The sequence below is a fragment of the Patiria miniata genome, unplaced genomic scaffold (assembly GCF_015706575.1).
Source record: "Patiria miniata isolate m_02_andy unplaced genomic scaffold, ASM1570657v1 HiC_scaffold_7, whole genome shotgun sequence".
Taxonomy (NCBI): Eukaryota; Metazoa; Echinodermata; class Asteroidea; order Valvatida; family Asterinidae; genus Patiria; species Patiria miniata.
In genome coordinates, this window is record NW_024037074.1 from 41873667 (window position 1) to 41892107 (window position 18441).

Below are 18441 nucleotides of genomic sequence, written 5' to 3' on the forward strand. Positions count from 1 at the left end.
ATGTAAATTAACTTATATTACTCATTGATATATGATATTTGACCCGTGGAGGGTACGTGACCACTACCTGAATCCTGCTGCAGTGACTGTCAATATGTTAATGCTTGGCGAGTGATGACATCCTGGAGCAGTACGGAGGATTTCAAGCATAATCCAGGTTATCCAGGTCTATATTTATGCACGGCTGAACAAAAACAACGCAAGGTCAGGCCCAAGACCTTGACAAAGTGCATTCTACGAAACGCACTTTTGCCATGTAACCTCAATCCTCCAAATTCCTCAATTTTGGCAAAGAGGTTTTTGAAGGATTCACTGAAAAATTGCCTGTGTTAAGTTTATCCAAGAAAGGGTAAAAACTGCAACTACCCAAAATTGGGTCGTTCTATAACCAACTTGTTTGGGTTAGAATTTCTGTTAAATTCAATCAAAAGTTGTAGTCATACAAGACCAAATTTAACTTGGTTTTATGAAATATGTTTGATACTTATTTCCCATACAAGTTTTTAGAAGATCTAGTTGTTCAGATAAAATTCATAGTCTCGTCTATTTGATAAATGCCATTACTTTATCAGTGGGGAAAAGCGAAATATCTGAAAAACTGAGAATATCTTTTTGTTAAAAACAACTTTAAAACTAACAGAATTTATCAAAATGGTTCTGGTACATTTGTTACATATATATTAATGATTGTTAAAAGAACAAAGGATCGTTTCCTTTTAGTACAACTGTTTTGCTTGAAACAACAAATTCGCTAAAAATCTTTAAAAACTGTTGAACATTCAGCTCATTGAGCACTAACTGAGAAAACAGAATACGCGTGCACAGTACATTATGTATTTTGGTTTTCGAAACAGGATTCCGTTGCTTACACAGCGTGCCTGTGGGCACCTTATTTTGAAACCACCTTCAATGTTAGTTTTCTTCCTAACGATACCATTTCAGGTGGAACAATTTCACAGGTGTTTGATACCAGTTCTGTCTTCAATTGAGCAAGGTTTCTGTCATGAAATTTAAAGGTACTTTTCTGGGTGCAGCTTGCAATTACAAATGATCCCCCGTAGTTCAAGTTGTAAAACTTGTTAACCACACAGTCGAGAGGAACCAAGTTTCATATCTGTGGTGCATAGAATTCAAGCATTTAGATTTAATTTTTTTATGCAATATAAATCATTTTTCAGCTTAGCCAGATGTGCACGAAACTCTAAACTGTAGAAATGTTTGTAGATTGAAAAGTGAAGTTTAAAAGTAACCAATATATAAACATATATATTTCAAATAATTCGTTGGTGTGATCTTTTCAAAAACAAATCTTGTATAACTATTTGCATAGAATAAAACATTTATTTAATACATTGGCAATTCCTGAGTGCATTGTAACTAGAAAAAACAATTGTAAAATATTTTTACAAATTTTAATACGTCAACATTTACTTTCTTGACATGTTGATAAATGCAAACTTTAAACAGCCATAACTTGTCAATGGAGTGTCTGATTGAGGTGCGACAAGCAATATTATAACAATAAAAAAGCTGACGTTCGCAGCGAAACAAACCCCAATAGTAAAATTTTTCCCGTTTCCTTAATTACAGCTGCTCAGTCGTGATCGTCCTCTGCCAAGATTACAGCCAGGCTTCTGGTCCATGTTTGTCTTTGATAAGCATCACTTTGTCGATCACTTCCCCGTGCTGCATGTTCCAAAAAGAAAGAAAGAAAAAAAGTGACAATGTAGGCAGGTTTACTTACAAGTAACTTTTAAAAATCTTGTGACCCTGGTTAGAATCCCACCAGGAGCACAAAAATGGAATTGGTGTCATTAATGCGTGGTCTCCTCTGACAGTACAAATAATAACTAGATCTTTGTCTGTTCGAGGAACAGAACATAGAGATTTTCCGCATTGTTTGTTTGATGAGTTTATGCTTTTTTTGTTTTGAACACAGTTCCATGATTTATTGAGCTGTTCTTGTAGTTCTTCAGATATAGGACTTTAAAATACGTCCCTTGAAGATGTCGTATCGGGACCCATAATGACCCAATCATGACGTCACCAACATGTCCCTTTCTATGTACATACCAAATTAACGAAAACCTTTTTTTTGTTTTCGTGATTGGCTGGTTCTTTCTAACGTCCTATGGGAATTGTATTGCATCGCCTATTTTCTGACATTGACCATAATGTCGGTTTTGAATAGTGCCCCAATGGGAAGATGGTGTCCAGCCCCTTCCCAACCAGAACCGGCGCCAGAAATTCTGGAACCGCCCAACACTAATGAGAACCCTGGCTACGCGCTGCTACATCCAAGTAAGCTATTTGATAATATAGGTTTTCCCGACCAATTTCCTGAACTGTTCGTTCACTTCTAAAAATGGGTCATTCGTTTTCGTCTGAATATGAATGCACGTCTTTAATCCCATTTCAATTCAACGGAAGTCCAATCATGTCATTGTCCGTGCATTCGGTTTTCGGAAACAGACGGCCAATTACGTTACCTGTGCATTCATTTACGCAAGCATAGGCCTACCTTTGCGCGCAGAGTTCTGGAATACAATTTCGTGAATGTGCAATCAAAGTACGTTTTTCTTATTCAAATAGCAGATTACATCACAAAATATTAACTTAAAGTGAAAACAGAACAGTCAATATTTGAAATCGACCTCTAAAAGTGAAAAAGATGTCTTTCAACGAATCTGAATGAACATAAACGAAAGGTGCTGCTCAGTCACTTAATTGATTGAACTGAAATGGAATCGAATGCTCTGGTATATAGCAAAAATGAAATGCGTGTTCAGAGCGATTCTCAAATTCAGAGGAAAATGAATGACCGATTTTCAGAAGTGAATGAACATTTTAGGAAATTGGCCGGGAAAACCTATACTTTGGTACATGTAGATTAATTTTCTGGGATAAATACAAATGATCCTATATGCCTGTAATACCGATCCATATGTTCTGCTTCCAAGAAAATAAATCCTACAAAACAAAGCCAAAGCAAAAACAAGAAGCCAAAGATTAGAGTATGTCCAGTTATTATGAAGAAGAAGGATTCAACATAAAGAAACAGCTAGGGAGATGAAAGTAGGTTTGAAAACCCTAAGAACTGAAAGGGAAAACATTGCCCAGTCTACCTTATCATCGGAGATTTGCTGCCAAGCTAGGTGAGTCTTGTTGATCACCTGCATCAATGTGAATCCGTAGTCATTGGCGCGGAAAGCGTCCCACGGCCTGGGCAAAAAGAAGATACCATGACGCTCTTGGCATCCCTGTAATTTAAGAAAAGAAAAAAACACATCAACAATTAATGGTTTCATGATCAATGCCTAATCTACACTTAAAAGGATTCCTAAAAAATAAGCCAATGCTCAGACAAGATGTCATTCACTCAAGTTTAATTCAGGTTATACATAATATATACATATTTCATTGTTAAATTTTTGTAGCACATTAAAGTCTTAAATATTGTTTGGAAAAAAAGCAAGAAATAATATATCAGGTATAAAATTTGGTGCACATTTTGCGTGTAAAACTGGGAAAGGTATTTCTCATTACTTGCCAGGAAAGAACACAAATCTACCACTTCATCAACCAGAACAGTTCCCTCAAACCCTGCCCCCTCCCCAACAGACCCCTCCCCCAATAAAATATCACTTACCGCCGAGCCAGTGATGATGTGCACAGGCGCCTTTGGATTTGTGTATGGTGCATCTTTACTGCCATTGTAAACCTAACAAAAGTAACAGGAATATTAAATACACGTGCCTCTCCTATCATTTTGATTATATACTTAAAAGTTTGACACAAAATCCCAGTAACTATTGGAGCTTATCACACGATATTTGCTGTATGTTGGCCATAAAGTCGTCACCGTTTTCATGAAGAGACACACATGTCAAAAGTGATTACTTTTTCGATTTCGATTTTTTCTCTCACTATTTCGTTTTAACACATCGTACTTTACCATTTTTACATGCTTCTGTAAGCAAAACATCATTAATTTCTTAATTACAATTAATAATGCAAGGGGCAGGCATCTCAATTCGTGCATTTTGCGTTTCCACGAAGAGACACGAACATAGCCGCCCCTTGAACACGTACAAAACGTATTGGACGAAAAGGCGTAAAATAGGTCAAGTGAGATTTTCGTTTTCACGAAGAGCCACACATATTTATTACATTCTCAGCTGCGCGCGTGTAACACGCGCGCTCCTTCCCTATGGAAAAACACATTGAACAGAAAGGGCCTAAATTACGAAAACATGGATTTTCGTTTTCACGAAGGGACTCACATCTTTACTAATTAATTTTGGCTAATTAACCATTGTGCTGATTCTAATTACTGGGTTTACATAGTTTACCTTTCAAAGAATCATGTGAATGTTTTCTTAATGCATAGAGGTGTTGCAAAGTAGTGGTTTTTGTAGTTTATAAATAGGAGGAACTTTTCTTCCGATTATCTCGAAAACGTTTTTTCTTCAAAATCTACATGAGGCTCTTCGTGAAAACGGTGCCGATTGGTTTGATTACTCAATCTCCAATCTGATATCCTGCAGCACAATACTGGTAGCTAGATTACCCCTTCAAACGTTGTGGAACAACTCAATGGAATTGAAATGCCTTTTTGGCAACTCAATAAACCTTCTCTACCTTTTCTTGATAGACTGGCCACAGTCTTTCATAGTTGTGCTCGTGGGCCCAGATCTCCATATCAACACCTGTTACAAAATAAACAGGAACACTCATTCAATAATTAATGGCAAATTTTCCGATACAGTTAACCACCACAAGTTTTGCTCAAGTTTTAAAAATTCTGTTCAGTTTTAGCCAATAATTAATTGCAATGAAAAGTATTGGGGGTGAGTACTAGCGAAATCTTGCATTTAAAGAAATGGATTTATACTTTACCGATGTATTTCTTTTGAAACTCTGGAAATCAAACAAAGACCAGAATATTCAAATTTTAATTCTACGTTGAGTTACTTACCGTTCTTATAGAATAAATCCTCCAAAGCTGCTCGCACCTATAGACAAAAAGAAAATACCGCTCAATTTTACTGAGAAACAAGAGTCAAGAATACCAGTCTGTACACTGCCAAAATACAAACCTATGTTTAAAGAATCCAGACAGTTAGGGCATATTAATTGTTTTCAAAAACAAGTGTTTCTCTTCAACTTTGAATTAGGATAAAAACTCGAGTCTTGCCCTTTGAATTTGTTTTTGTATTTCTAGGTTGAATCATCATGGCCCGAGGCGTTGAGATTTAGACCCAGATTAGGGTCTAGTATTCCAAGCTGGAAACAAGACCAAAACCAAACAAATCCAACCTCAAGACTGGTCTTAAGACTAAGAAGGATCTCATGTAATCACATCAGTACTCAAAAGTCCACAACAAGTCAATCACAAGTAAGTTCAGGATCGAGTAGGATGTGCATCGGAACCAGATATTCGCCATCCCATCAAGATACAGAAGTTTCTATGGAAAGCCATATCCCAAGTGTACTACTTACAAGGCTACCCCGTCTAGTACAGTCATCCCCATCGAGGTCCGAGCAATACATAGGCCGGTGTCCAAGGGTTATGATCCACGGGTGTTCTGTTCTGTTCTTCGGATCATTGGCTTCCTATACCAAAAACATCACACAGATAATCACTGCACAAACATACGAAAGACCCGTTTATCTATTTGAGTAGTATTTACAGTGGCTCAGACTGAGACTCACGTCCTGAGTTACTCAGATCTCAATCGCAATTCCATTTTTCAAAATCAGTTTTGCCTAAGCATAGGCCAATGCCTGCAGGGACCTGAACAAGATAAAAATGTACAGTTATCGTAAGGTGGAATTTTGCGTCGGGGTAATGTAAATCAAATTAGGTTTTGCCTTTCATCACCGACATATAAACACTGTTTACTCAGTGTGTTACCTCACGAGGGGAAGTTGAAAAAAAATCACTTGGGTGGGACTCGAACCCACGACCTTCTGCTTTCTAGTATATTCCATGTATCTACTTTTATCGGGTTTACATTTTGCAAGCAAATTTGTTTTCACTAGTTGTGTTTTCGTCAGGCAAGTTTTTTTGCAACTCAAGTGTAACTTGTAGCTACATGTATAACCACCCCAACCCAATCAATGGCCCAGACCCGTGTGACAGTTTGCAGTGTCCATGTACCTTGAGATCTTCTTCAAGCCACTTCAACTGGTTGACTTTTGTCTGCTTTGAATCCTCTTTGAAGAAATACACCTCCGTAGAAAATATCACGAAATGAACAGGTCCAATATTCCAGCTGGAAGACAGCAGAAAGGATATATGCACAAATAATTAATTAATTATAATCTTATACTATCGGTCTTCCCCCTAAAAAGTCCTTCAGTGAGGAGGGTTGTACCAGAACTTGGCACATCAACATAATACTTATAGCTTTCAGAAAGTGCCACAAAGTATTGTAAACCCCAAACCAAGTTTTCATATTTGTTGACCGTATTCTACAACTTGGTTTTACGATAACATTCTCTCGTTTTTGCTGGTGATCAAACTTTGGAGTTGTTTCACACTGAAGAAAGGATGGTAAGGAAGATGTACAAATTTATAACGTGAGGAAGCTGTACTGTTGATAAAACAAACTTAAGGCTAGTTTGATTTTCTGCCATCAAAGTTAGTCATTCAGTTGTTTCTCGTAGTTGTTACTTTAGCATAAAGACACTTGCTGTTAACAGTGGAAAAATATTTTCGAATATATGATGTCAAACGTGCCGATGAGACTTTTCCGGATCGGTTTAACCACTTACGGATCGCACGTCGGGTCAAAAACTGCTTCTTGCATAAAAAAAATAACCACGTGAGAAAATCAATTTTGCAGCCAGAACTATCCCAAAGCAAGCAGATTTTTGACAAGCCGTCCAAACATGTCAAAGTGCGAGTCGGAAATCTGGTATAAAAATTCCTTTCCTAGAAATTGAATCGAAAACATATTTGTACATCAAAAAGCTTACATTATCCTTTTCAAAACGCACCTCGTCAGGAAAAATGGTATTGGAGATCAATCCAAAAGAGGAAGGTTTTCATTTGAAGTATTCCGGGATTAGGAAAAATCTGAGACTAGGAAAATGACTGTCATTCAAGTTTGTGATAAAATCATCAGTAACCGTATAGGCTGTTTTGTGGCGATCGCAAATTTAAGGCCTGTATAAGTGTATACGGCTATTGGCCTATATATTATATGTATATAGACCTTAACAACGCAATGGACACAAGACAGACTGAAAACTCAGGCAGGAAAGGCAGCTATATATAGTGAGGCTTACCTATACCACAGATTCTGGTTGCTGTCATAGGATGGCATCGTGAACCGATTCTTGTAGTGGGAAAAATTACTGTTAGATGAAGAAAGGAAAAATTAGTGTACTATGCTTTAAATTTTTAAACTACTTAATCAATATTCCAATCAATTTCCCACAATTTACAAAACCTGCTTAAAAAAATTCAAGGAGTAGTTTTTAAGAGATGGGATATGTTCATGCATGTGTCGGAGGAAGCACACGACCATTTTCATTTGGTTCAAGGTTCAAGGTTCAAGTTTCATTTATTTTAATTCGAATATGCGCAAACCCCTAGCATTTTCTTTAAGGAATACACCCAACTCGGCACACCTGGGTGTCAATTAGAAAGCAAGTCTGGGTAAGGACCACTAGTTCAAGTTGACTGGTGGTTGATTTGTGACGTAACTTACACCTGCGCACTAATGTAATACCAACGCGCAAACACCTCGAGTCAAATGGTCAAAGTATCATCACACTCATCTGGGTCCAAAACGAGTTTGACAGAAAATTTGACAGAATGGATTTTTTGGCAGATTTCAGGCAGAATTCTGCAAAAATGGTTATTTGACAGAAAAACAGCACATTTGAACCAAAAAAGTGTACATTTGTTTAAAAAAGCTTCAATCCTTTCAAACAACCCTTGCATATGGACAGGTTGCCTGGTCAAGCTAGGTGCTGAGGTTCACTGGGAAACTGACTTCGTCATGGCCGGCGCGGATCTGCGTTTTGCCCGAACTGAATTTACCAATAATTTCACAACATCTTTATGTGACTAGATTGTTTATTATGTAATTTGAATCTTAATTAAGGTAATACTACCAATCTGCATGTGATTTTAAGTGTTTATAGTGTATTTCAAGTAATTCTGGGGAATTTGGCAGATTTTTGATAAATGTGACATATTTTTGATGTGCATTTAGCAGAATTTGGCTCTGACCTTACAGTCACCCTGTAGTCCATTCATCTTTCGTTCGAGTGAGGTTAGTCCAACTATGGTTAACTATAATTAAATTTTCCAGAGCTCAGGCATCTAATCTCTCCTTCTGTACATAAACTAATTATCAGGGGTATAGGAGGTCCATCAGTTGCACTTACTATGCATTTTCATGGTTTCCAACTGCCGTCATGTATGGCACGTAGGCTGCGACAGACTCAATTTGGCGCATAAACTCATCCCCAACCATACCGTTGTCATTGTCAAAGTTATAGGCAAAGTCCCCTGAAAAGCAAAGAGTATCTCAAAGATGTCATTTTCAAGTTTCACCTCGAATTTTTAATTTTTTAGTTTCTATTTTTTTCTGTCTAGCAATATAAAAGTTATTGACTTTTGCATGAGACATGGATGAAACATTCAACAGTTAAAAACTGAATTATTTGACGACTGAGCCGCCGACAATAATTAAGTTTTTGCAGGTTCCTGCCCTTATCATAACATGAGTAATGAACGCTGTGCGCCACTGAAAGATAAAAAATATCGACCCAATTTTAGTATTGACTATGGAGTAATTAATGTACAAAGATAGGGTGGGCAAGTTCCCGCCATTTTGTCAGGATTGATAATATAGGGACTGAGTACCAGTCTATACTCACAAGGTGAATCAGGTCAGGCTCAAAAGCAACCCATAATAAAAAGTTTTTTTCAGGTGGGTGAAAATACACAAAATAGAAAAAAGTAGTTTGTTTCATTAAATAAAAAACATGAAAACTGAAACTTTGACAAGAGAAAAAACTGAATTAGTCAAAGAACACGGGAAGTGCCTCTTTAAGGTCTGGTGAGTCAAAAAAAGTGGAACCCAAATCCCTAAAATTATCTTTCATATTGAAAACAATATGTAGCACCAAAACAAATAATGACTGGAAAGCCAATTTCATAAGCTTCTTTTAGATGAAAAAATACTGAAATTGCTCAATTTATTCAAAGAATATCATCATTTAAACACAATGACCCCAAACCTAGCTCCCGGTTTCGTCCAAATTGCGATTTCAAGAATCGTCGTTTCACTTGTCATCATTCCATCCTGTTATGAGAGGAAGGATCCCATTCATGGGTGTGTCCATAAAATGAAACTCACCGACGTGTAAGATGGCATCGTATTCTCCTCCCTGCGCGGCTACTTGCAAGCGACCCAATGACTGAGCATTCACGTTGCCCATGTCACCGTACAGGGCGAGGCGAGGGGTCCAGTCAGTCCTGTTCTGAAGGGCACTGAAGAAAAATAGTGGACTCCAGCCTTCGTCGCTCCCACAACGATAGACTTCAATAAAAAACAACAACAAAGTTCATTTTCAAGTTTTTGACAATTGTCAAACCGGGCAAAATTCATTCTGATTATATTTGTGTGGACAGGGGACTGGAAGTTGGGATTCTGGGCTGCACTGGCTCAGAACACTGTGACTGAGACTTGTCAGAAAAAAATGGGGCAGGGGAAATCACTTAATATAATGATCGACATTGATTTACTTTTTGCTGATGTACTTTTTGCTGATGCCGGGGGGGGGGGCCACAAAGACATTATATATACCACGAGGCCTCAGCTTAATCTCTTAGCTTCTGAATCAATAAGAAGAAATTTCACGCAAAAGTGGACAAGGCTGGAAACTGTATGAAATCTTCCAAACTACAAGCATCACATCAACTGTGGTGTCAAATTAAAGGGGACAACAAGATCTTTCATTTGAGAGGTGTGCAAATGAGATGGAATGATTTGGGGTCAAAAACCTAGGATTTTGGGGGGCTAAAATCATTGGTTTGTGGTAGTCATTTTGACTCCTTGTAAGCGAGAGATATTGAGAGTTTTGTGTTTAAGACAGAGAGAAAGGTTCATAATATAAGAAGAGTTTCATCATGTTGCAGTTCATCAAAGTCAGATTTCACGCCCTGTAAAAATGAAGAGGAAGTAACGTGAGTGACGTAACGTGAGTGACGTAACGTGAGTGACGGTACCTCTCTGTAGTCTATAATGTCTCTTGCATCTAAAATACACACTGATTTTATTAAAAATGGGTTTTCATATCTAGTTATGGGATGAATGAAAGGTAAAACCAAAAGCGGATCCAATTTTTTTTTTTTTATGTGACATCGCAATAAAGGCAGGCAATGGTGTAAACCACTATCTTTTCCTCCAAAAAACATTGGTTAAAGTGGTCAGAAATGGCCTCAGATCGCACCACAGAGCATCTAGAATCCAAAAAAATTTCGGAGCCCTTAAGCGGGCCCCGAACCCCACGCCATAATTTTTTTGACCCACTTTTTGGGGGGACCAAATTTTTTTTTGGCCCCCCCCCAAAAAAAATTGTGTTCTGGATCCGCCCTTGGGTAAAACAATGTTACTTCTGTGTTGCAGACTAAAGTTTGAGGAGACTTTAACCAGGCACAATTTCCATGACCTTTTTTGTAAGGTGAGTGACGACCAACAAAACACAGGGGTTCAAAAAGTGAATGAATGGGTTGAATGTTTTTTTTTCCATTTTTAGAGTACACCTGACCCCAAGGTTGTTGTATGGCTGGTTTGATTCAGTTTGATCAAATATAAAGCACTGAGTGGTCAAAGTAACGTCATGGCATATAAGTGTAACGTGAGTGAGGGTGAAATTGCCCATCTTGCAAATATTCAAAACTTTGGCCAAATATTAAAGGAAGTAAAGTTCCTGGGCAGATCATGTAGCCAGAATCCACTAAATCAGGGCCTAAAAATGGGGTGTACCCGATGTTCCCCAATAGCTATGTTCCCCAAAATCCATTAGGGTTAGGGTTAGATTAGCCCCACTTGTGTTGCCTCAGTATTGCTGCGCAGAGCAGATATCGCGGCCACACTGTTGGGCTAGGGTTAGATATGGTAGTTAGGGTTGGGGAACATAGATATTAGGGAAAATCTCCTGTAGCTGATGAAGTTGGAGACAAGACACAATTTTGAAATTCCTCATTATTAATTCTGCAATGCGCTGTTCAAATCCCTGCTATAGGTTTGAAAATTATGTGCCCACCAAATGTTCTCTTACCGTACTTTGTACCCGGTGTCAGACCCGTCAGTTTGACTCGATGGATGAGCTGTGCGCGTTTCAAAACCCCACCGTCGACAAACTTAGTGCTGGATCCTGTGGCGTTCTGATCAGGTTTTGTCGTCCCAAACTGGACCATTGACGGAGTGTCTTCAAAAGTACTCCAGGTGACAATCATTTCCGTCACATTGCCTGCAGGGAATTCACAGAGGGGTGTATAGGGATTGTCGTGAATTACATTCTCCAAAATGACACACACACACTCTAGGCATGTTGTATTGACTTATTCAGGACCGTTCGCATATTTCGGAATCTGTAATCTCTGTTATTTCTCATCAGTTCAAATTTATTCTAGAGCTTAAAGATGTACTTCCCATGCTCTTCGACTAAATCAATATTTTCTCTTGTCAAAGTTTCAGTTTTCATGTTTCATTTTTTTAAAGTGAAAAAACAACAACCTGCTTCCTCTACAGGGTGAGTCAAAAAACCGAAACCCATATGTCGGGACCATTGTTTTAGTGAAGTTCTAAATGTAACACTTTCAAAATCAAAAATATGAAAGCCCAATTCATAAGCTTTCTTTTAGGGAAGTAGTACAAGATTCATTCAAATCACTTCTGTACTTTTCAAGTTACGGGCTTTTTAACACAACCACCGTTTGAAAGTTCTGTCCACGGATCACAAAAAGGTAAGTGATCTTTCAGCAAAACGAAAACAAATCTGAAACCTTTAGGGCATTTTTTTTTGTAATTCGAGGGGGCACATTTATGTCCGCAAAAAAAGGGGCACTTGGATAAAGGGGGGGGGGGGGGGGGGGTTTCCGCCGCCCCTGCATGTTTGTATTTTGCACAGCTGTAGCTGACAACCGCCGTGTATGAAGCGACCTCGCACGGCAGCTCGTGCCGACATGACAATCTTTTGCCGTGTTGCCGAACTGGATTTTAGCTTCGCGGGGTTTTGAACAGCGGTGTTTATTTTTTACATTCTTCATTTTTCTCTTCTTCCCTCCTCCTTTCCCCTTTCTTCTCCATTCTTCATTTTCTATTTTGCCGACAGCACCATGATATTGCCGACAAAACTGACTAATGAGGGGGGGGGGGGGTGACACCCCTCACAACCCCCTGTATAGCGACGCCCGTGGTTGTGAAGTCATCCCGCGTCGGCGAAACTTCACTTCGTTATTCATAAATCATGTCTGTTTTTTTTTTTTTTAAATAAACCCGCGCCAGCAATTGCGCAAAGGGGCCGTCCATAAATTACTCACGCACAACATGCCGACTTCTTAGACCTGGTACGCCTCCTCCCCCTGTACGGACGGCATGCGGGGGCCGGGGGGGGGGGGGGGTGCGGGGGGTTGTTCCAACCTCCCTCCCCCTTTACCAGTACGCATACGCATTCCGGTGTGCAAAACTAGTGACATTTAAAACCAACCAGAAAGTGTTGTGGATAGAGAGCAGGCATTTTTATTTATTGTATGGGAAATTTTGGATTATAACGATGACGAATACACACAAATGCAGCACGAAAATAAAGACAGCGATCACCGCATACCGCGCAAAACCGCGTTGGTTCGCATTGCATGAAGTGTAAAATGCGTACGAAAATCGCATTTTCCACAAAGAGATACTGTTCGAATTTCAAACAAAATTGTGTTTAGATTTAAGAGAAGTAAGTGTTAGGTTGCAGAAGTTGTTTTGGAAAGATAGAACATACCTTTTGACTCTATCTATACTTGACCAAAACTAGAGAGGGGCCCGTATCACAATTGCCTCAACTCCAAATGCGTTGGCTGGCGGTGTGTGTTGTTACGACTTTCGATGCATAAAAGTTGGTCTTGGCAGGTATTTAACACGAGAAAGTACATTTGATTTTATGACAAGCAAATTAATTAACGCTCTGCGTACGTACACATTGGCTTGGACCCCCCTCCCCTCCCCCGTGTACGCATAACGTATGCAATCCCCACCCCTTTCGTGCGTACGTACTTTAATGACGGCCTCAAACGAAGATATTGAAAGTTACAAACGCATTTCATGAAAAGGATTATTGTTATCACGTTTATCGTTTTCACGTATAGTTACCACGAAAAGGTGAATACATAGAATAGAATGAAACATAATTATGGTGACTGATGAAGTGCGGAAAAAACCCAGGAAAAAAAATGCTCTGTTGTGCCAACGCTTGTGCGCACCCATTCACGGATTCGCCGAACTACAAACCAACGACTAATACGGACATTTCCTAAAATGCGTCACTTGACGCATCTTTTGAAATGAAATTTCTTTTATTGTCATCTTCAAAATGACAGCATGCCAGAAAGAATAATTTCACAGAGAGTTAAGTGCAAATACTATCCTTAAACCAAGTAAGTTTTCAACACTAATTCCGTCAATTACTTTCTGGACAGCTGAAAATTGTCTACTCTATACCTTTAAAAGTCTAGATCGGGAGCGCGTACATGACGCCCGTTTTGATAGTTGCATGACTCAATGGTCAGATTTTGAACTTGCACCAAAAATTTGATAAAAAAAAAAAATTGTAAAAAGAAAAAAGAAAAAAAAAACACAACAGATTTTTAATGTAAATATACCCAATGACTATTCTGGTAGACATTGGCTATATTTGTTCGTTGTCCCGCCCCCCTTGACCAAGGATCCTGAACACGCCCATTCAGGACCGATTCATCGTTTCCACCTGTGAATAGTTAGACAATGATCTCTCTTCGGCGTCCATTTATTCAGCCTTATGTATCCTGCTTCGGTTTCATTATAAAACAATAGATTAATGTAACCATAATTCCTGTATCGGGCTAGCACGTGGAAATGAAGATTGTATGTCAAGAAATCTGATCTGAAAAATGGTTTCCCTTGGCAGCTGTTTTCTTTATGATTTACATGAAAAACAGTAATGGTTGAAATAGGGTTGTTTATCGTGGACCCTGACCAACAAGCAGGTCAGCCCCACCTATAACAACCGCATTCTCCCCATCACTTTTCTTCAATTTCAACTGATTTTGGTCAGGGTCGATAAACGACCGTATTTCACTGCTTTTTCAAGGAAAAGTAAAAACAAAAAGGAAAACAGCTAGCTGCCGACGGACACACTTTTTAAGATCATTTCTGGACATACAATCCTCATTTGCTTCGAATTTGCACCGCGCTAGCTCGTTACAGGAAGTCTGGTAACATTAAACTATTGTTGTAAAGCTAAGCAGGATACCATAAGCCTGAAGACAGGATGGACGTAAGGTAATCAATAGTAGGAAAGATATAGGGAAATATAGTGGCGGGATTGTTCACTTTGATGATAAAAGCATGGAATCTGGCACAGCAGAGTATGTCTGAAAAAAGAAATTTGGCTATGGGCCATCGCAGATTTGACCTTTGAACAAATAAGCCCCTATAGGTAGAATAATAAGTAATTTAAAAAAAAAATTCAAAATGGCTGCCATCGTTTGTTATTTTAGGCTATATTTTTTCAAAGTTCAAATCTTGGATGCCCGATAGCCAAATATCTGTATCATGACATACTCTGACTTGTGTGCCAAATTCCATGCTTTTATCATCAAATGAACAAGCCCATCACCTATCAGCTGCCGTACTATAATCCAGTTTGTGCTAGATTAACAGATTGACTTTCATCACATAATGGATTGACGAGATTGATAACATCACATAATGGATTGACGATATAACATGATGATAGATTGACAGCATCGTGTAATGTATTTACAACATCATATGGGGTCTACCCGATGTTCCCCAATACCTATGTTCCCCAATACCGATGTTCACCGAAATCCTTAGGATTAGATTAGGGTTAGGGTTAGGGTTATAGGGTAAGGATTTCGGATAACATCGGTATTGGGGAACATCGGTATTGAGGAACATAGGTATCCGGGAACATATATGCACCCCATCACATAATGGATTGACGACATCACTAAATGGACATCACAATTGACAACATCATCAAACAACGTTTATTCAGTAACATAATAAATTGATATGTTTGGCGTTCCATAACTATAGTTGGGTAAATCTCCCGTCCCGGCGCGCGAGGGATTGATGGTAACTTTAAAAGACCCTGCCGGCACAACAGAAATTATAAGAAGCTCCCATCCCCAATACTAAATACTCAGTTTCTTCTGATATTCTGCGCTTACGAAACGTTTAAAAACCGATCTTCTTGCAGGATAATCTAAAACGTTTTGGGAAATGTTTCACTCAGCGGCGGTCGACGTGACGGTACGACGGTCCTACCTGTGGCAGAAAGATGAACTTGTTCCGGTTGTGGCTTCACCTGACCATTAATCCTCGCAACAAGACAAACCCAAACAACCAAAACCTGAAACCCGGAGATTTCCATCATTGCTGACTCTGTTTTGAATGCAAATTGAGACACTTCTCGAAAACAACTCCCTAGCGGTGCCACTAAAACAAAACTGGGGGCGTAAATTCCTGTTTGTTTAAATTTAGACCACACTGGCAAATCACGTGCATTGTTCGCTCACGTGGTCCGCATTTGTATTTGTTTACAACTTCAGCTTATCACTAGCTCTCGGGACTTTGAACCACGCATGAAATATCAAATATATTTTGAACTGTATAAATAATAATGAAGTACAAGTCGAAGAGGGTATACTTCCTTTCCAGGTGCCAGGCACGTGGATCACACAATACATTCAAAGAATCTATAGTAATTCAAATGAGGTATATAGGATGGGTATATCATGGAGCCCCGCCTGGAAGGAGTTGGCATCTTTTAAAAGTGCAGATTAAAAGAACGAACCCCTTTTTTATAGGGCGGGTGTCAATGACATAACACTCTGAGTTAACTAGCGCACATATGTTGGGTGGGAATTCGACTTGTATTCCATTATTATTCATAGAATGCACATTGTATTTCATATTCCATATGCACATAATTTTTTAATTCTATTTCATATCACTTCATACAAGTCTTCACAGGGTATGCATGTTCAAAGCTCAACCAAAAAAAGGTGAGTTGAATACCCGAAACATAATGTCATGAATCCAAACGATTCTTTCATTTTCAGACTGTTCATTTGGCGCAATACAAGCAGGCAGATTACAAAATAACTGTCCCAATACTCGTGCGTGACAAGGACATTTTGAAACGACTCTTTAGTCTAGTTTGCACTAAGAACTGAAGCTGCAAAGGTCGATTGTTCTGTTTGTTTGTTGTAGAACCTTGCAAAGGTGCTGGTATAGCCTAGTCTGCAGTAGGCCCTATATGAAGTTGAAATATATCTTTGTATGAAGTGATAACACCCTCAGCAAGAGCAGTTGAAGATGATGCACTTCGAAAACTGTGTCTATCCCTGCTGCTCGGAGCCTTTTTTCATCTCGCCCTACCAGTTGTCACACCTTTATGTTTTCTAGTGGAAATAAATAGTTCGCCGACAGAATATGTCATAGGCTTTCTGTTCTTTCAACGTAATCTTTCAAGGCTGGAGGGGAAAAAACCCGCATAACTTATCGTTCCGTATTAATTCATTATTGGAGATACCTCTCGTTCACAACTTGGCCTGACTTTGTCGCATCACACAACTCAGTAATATCGGAGAACAAGCCTTTGATACCATGTTTCTTGATTTTCTGTACTATGAACTATCACGTCCTTGGGTCTAGCTGAGGTGGTGATGGTTCCCAAAAGTTCTATTCTGGGTCCAGACACGGCTTACGCATTTGACGTTGTAACATATTTTTATGCAATTTTTGCATATAATACGTCTACGTCTCTTTGATGATTGGCAAAGTTACCGCTTTTACAGCCACATTGTAAATGTCTTCACTTGCAAGAACGTCAAATTCAGATTGAGCTGGGTCGTAGGCTATGGAAAAATAGCATCTTGCCTCAATCCTGCAAATTCCTCCATTATTTTTTGAATATGGTCCGTGGAGGGTACGTGACCACGGCCTGAATCCTGTGGTAGTGCCTGTCAATATGTTGAGGCTTGGCCAGTGACATCCTGGATAGGAGCAGTACGGAGGATTTCAAGCATAATACAGGCCTATTATGTATGCATGGCTGAGCAAAAACAACACAAGGTCCGGCCCAAGACCTTGACAAAGTGCAGGCCAACGAAATCAGTAACGCACTTTTGCCATGTAACCTCAATCCTCAAATTCCTTCATTTTGGCAAAAAAGGATTTTGAAGGATTTAGGGCGGTTAGGGTTAATACACTCAAAACAAGAGAAAGAAATTCCCCTCTTAATCAAAAACTACTGGGCACAGCTTGCTCAAACTTACAACTGATCAGTACAGAAATTCCGTGCTTGGCCCAACACAGTGATAATGTGTACACAATTATGCAATTTTTAAATGGTGCCGAAAAAAGTTGCACTTTTGTATACGTGCAAGGTGAGTGTACAAAAGTGCAACTGTTTGCGGTATCATTATAAAATTGCATAAGTTTGTACACACTATCACTGTTTTGGGCCAAATAGAGAGTATGGCTGGATTGCTAAGGAATTTCTGTACTGATTAGTCGTTATTTGAGCTAGAGGTGCTCAGTAGTTTTTGAGTTAGACAAAAAGTATTGGAAGGGGGACTTTCTTTTTTGGTTGAGTGTAGCTCTTCCAATGAGCCCGAGACTTCAAACTGGGTTGGCACCAGCGGAGTTGCTGGGGTCGCCGGCGTGCTTTGCGCGTCCGGAAGTCACGGGAATGAACCAGGCAGAAGCCGATAACAGTGTTCTGGGATACCGTCGGCACCAGTTGTCCCGGCGAAATGGACATTTGTCTTCCTTATAGTATTTTTATATTCAAATATTGTAGTTATTTTAATCTGGGACAGACCAAATCGTTTGCACAATTTTCGTGCTTATGTCAAAATAGATTATTATTAATAAAATTATTATTAAAAAAAAAATTAAAACAAACTAAATGAGTGGGCTAAATGGTGAACTATTTTTCTTTTTAAATCTAAGAAAATTCACCGAGGATAACTCAATCCAGTCAGGTTTCTTGCATGAAATACATGATCAGCCTAAACTGTGTAAAGCACAGTATTTTAATGGACAGAATATTTGAATGTGTTTGTAATTTGCTAACCCCTTCTACGCAAACATACATTGTGCCAAGTTGGCCTTGCAGTCAAAATCA

At 39.0% G+C, this 18441-nt stretch overlaps 1 protein-coding gene across 1 annotated transcript; it reads right to left on the reverse strand.

Moving 5' to 3' along the window:
* Positions 1–267: 267 nt before the first annotated feature.
* On the reverse strand, positions 268–15809 carry LOC119744891 (acid phosphatase type 7-like). Its single transcript, XM_038221083.1, has 12 exons — positions 15573–15809; positions 11311–11502; positions 9384–9566; positions 8407–8530; positions 7297–7365; positions 6164–6278; positions 5503–5616; positions 4979–5015; positions 4642–4709; positions 3650–3721; positions 3126–3260; positions 268–1686 (listed from the first exon to the last, which is right to left on the reverse strand). The coding sequence occupies exons 1-12, from the start codon at positions 15679–15681 to the stop codon at positions 1621–1623; spliced, it is 1284 nt and encodes a 427-aa protein (XP_038077011.1). The 5' UTR covers positions 15682–15809; the 3' UTR covers positions 268–1620.
* Between the last annotated feature and the right edge of the window lie 2632 nt (positions 15810–18441).

Excerpts from the sequence above, each read along its gene's own strand:
- LOC119744891 (XM_038221083.1), bottom strand. The coding sequence starts at position 15,681 with ATGATGGAAATCTCCGGGTTTCAGGTTTTGGTTGTTTGGGTTTGTCTT. Across the intron at positions 6,279-7,296 it reads AACCAGAATCTGTGGTATAG|CTGGAATATTGGACCTGTTC; the intron begins GTAAGCCTCACT and ends GCTGTCTTCCAG. Across the intron at positions 4,710-4,978 it reads GGATTTATTCTATAAGAACG|GTGTTGATATGGAGATCTGG; the intron begins GTAAGTAACTCA and ends ATTTTGTAACAG.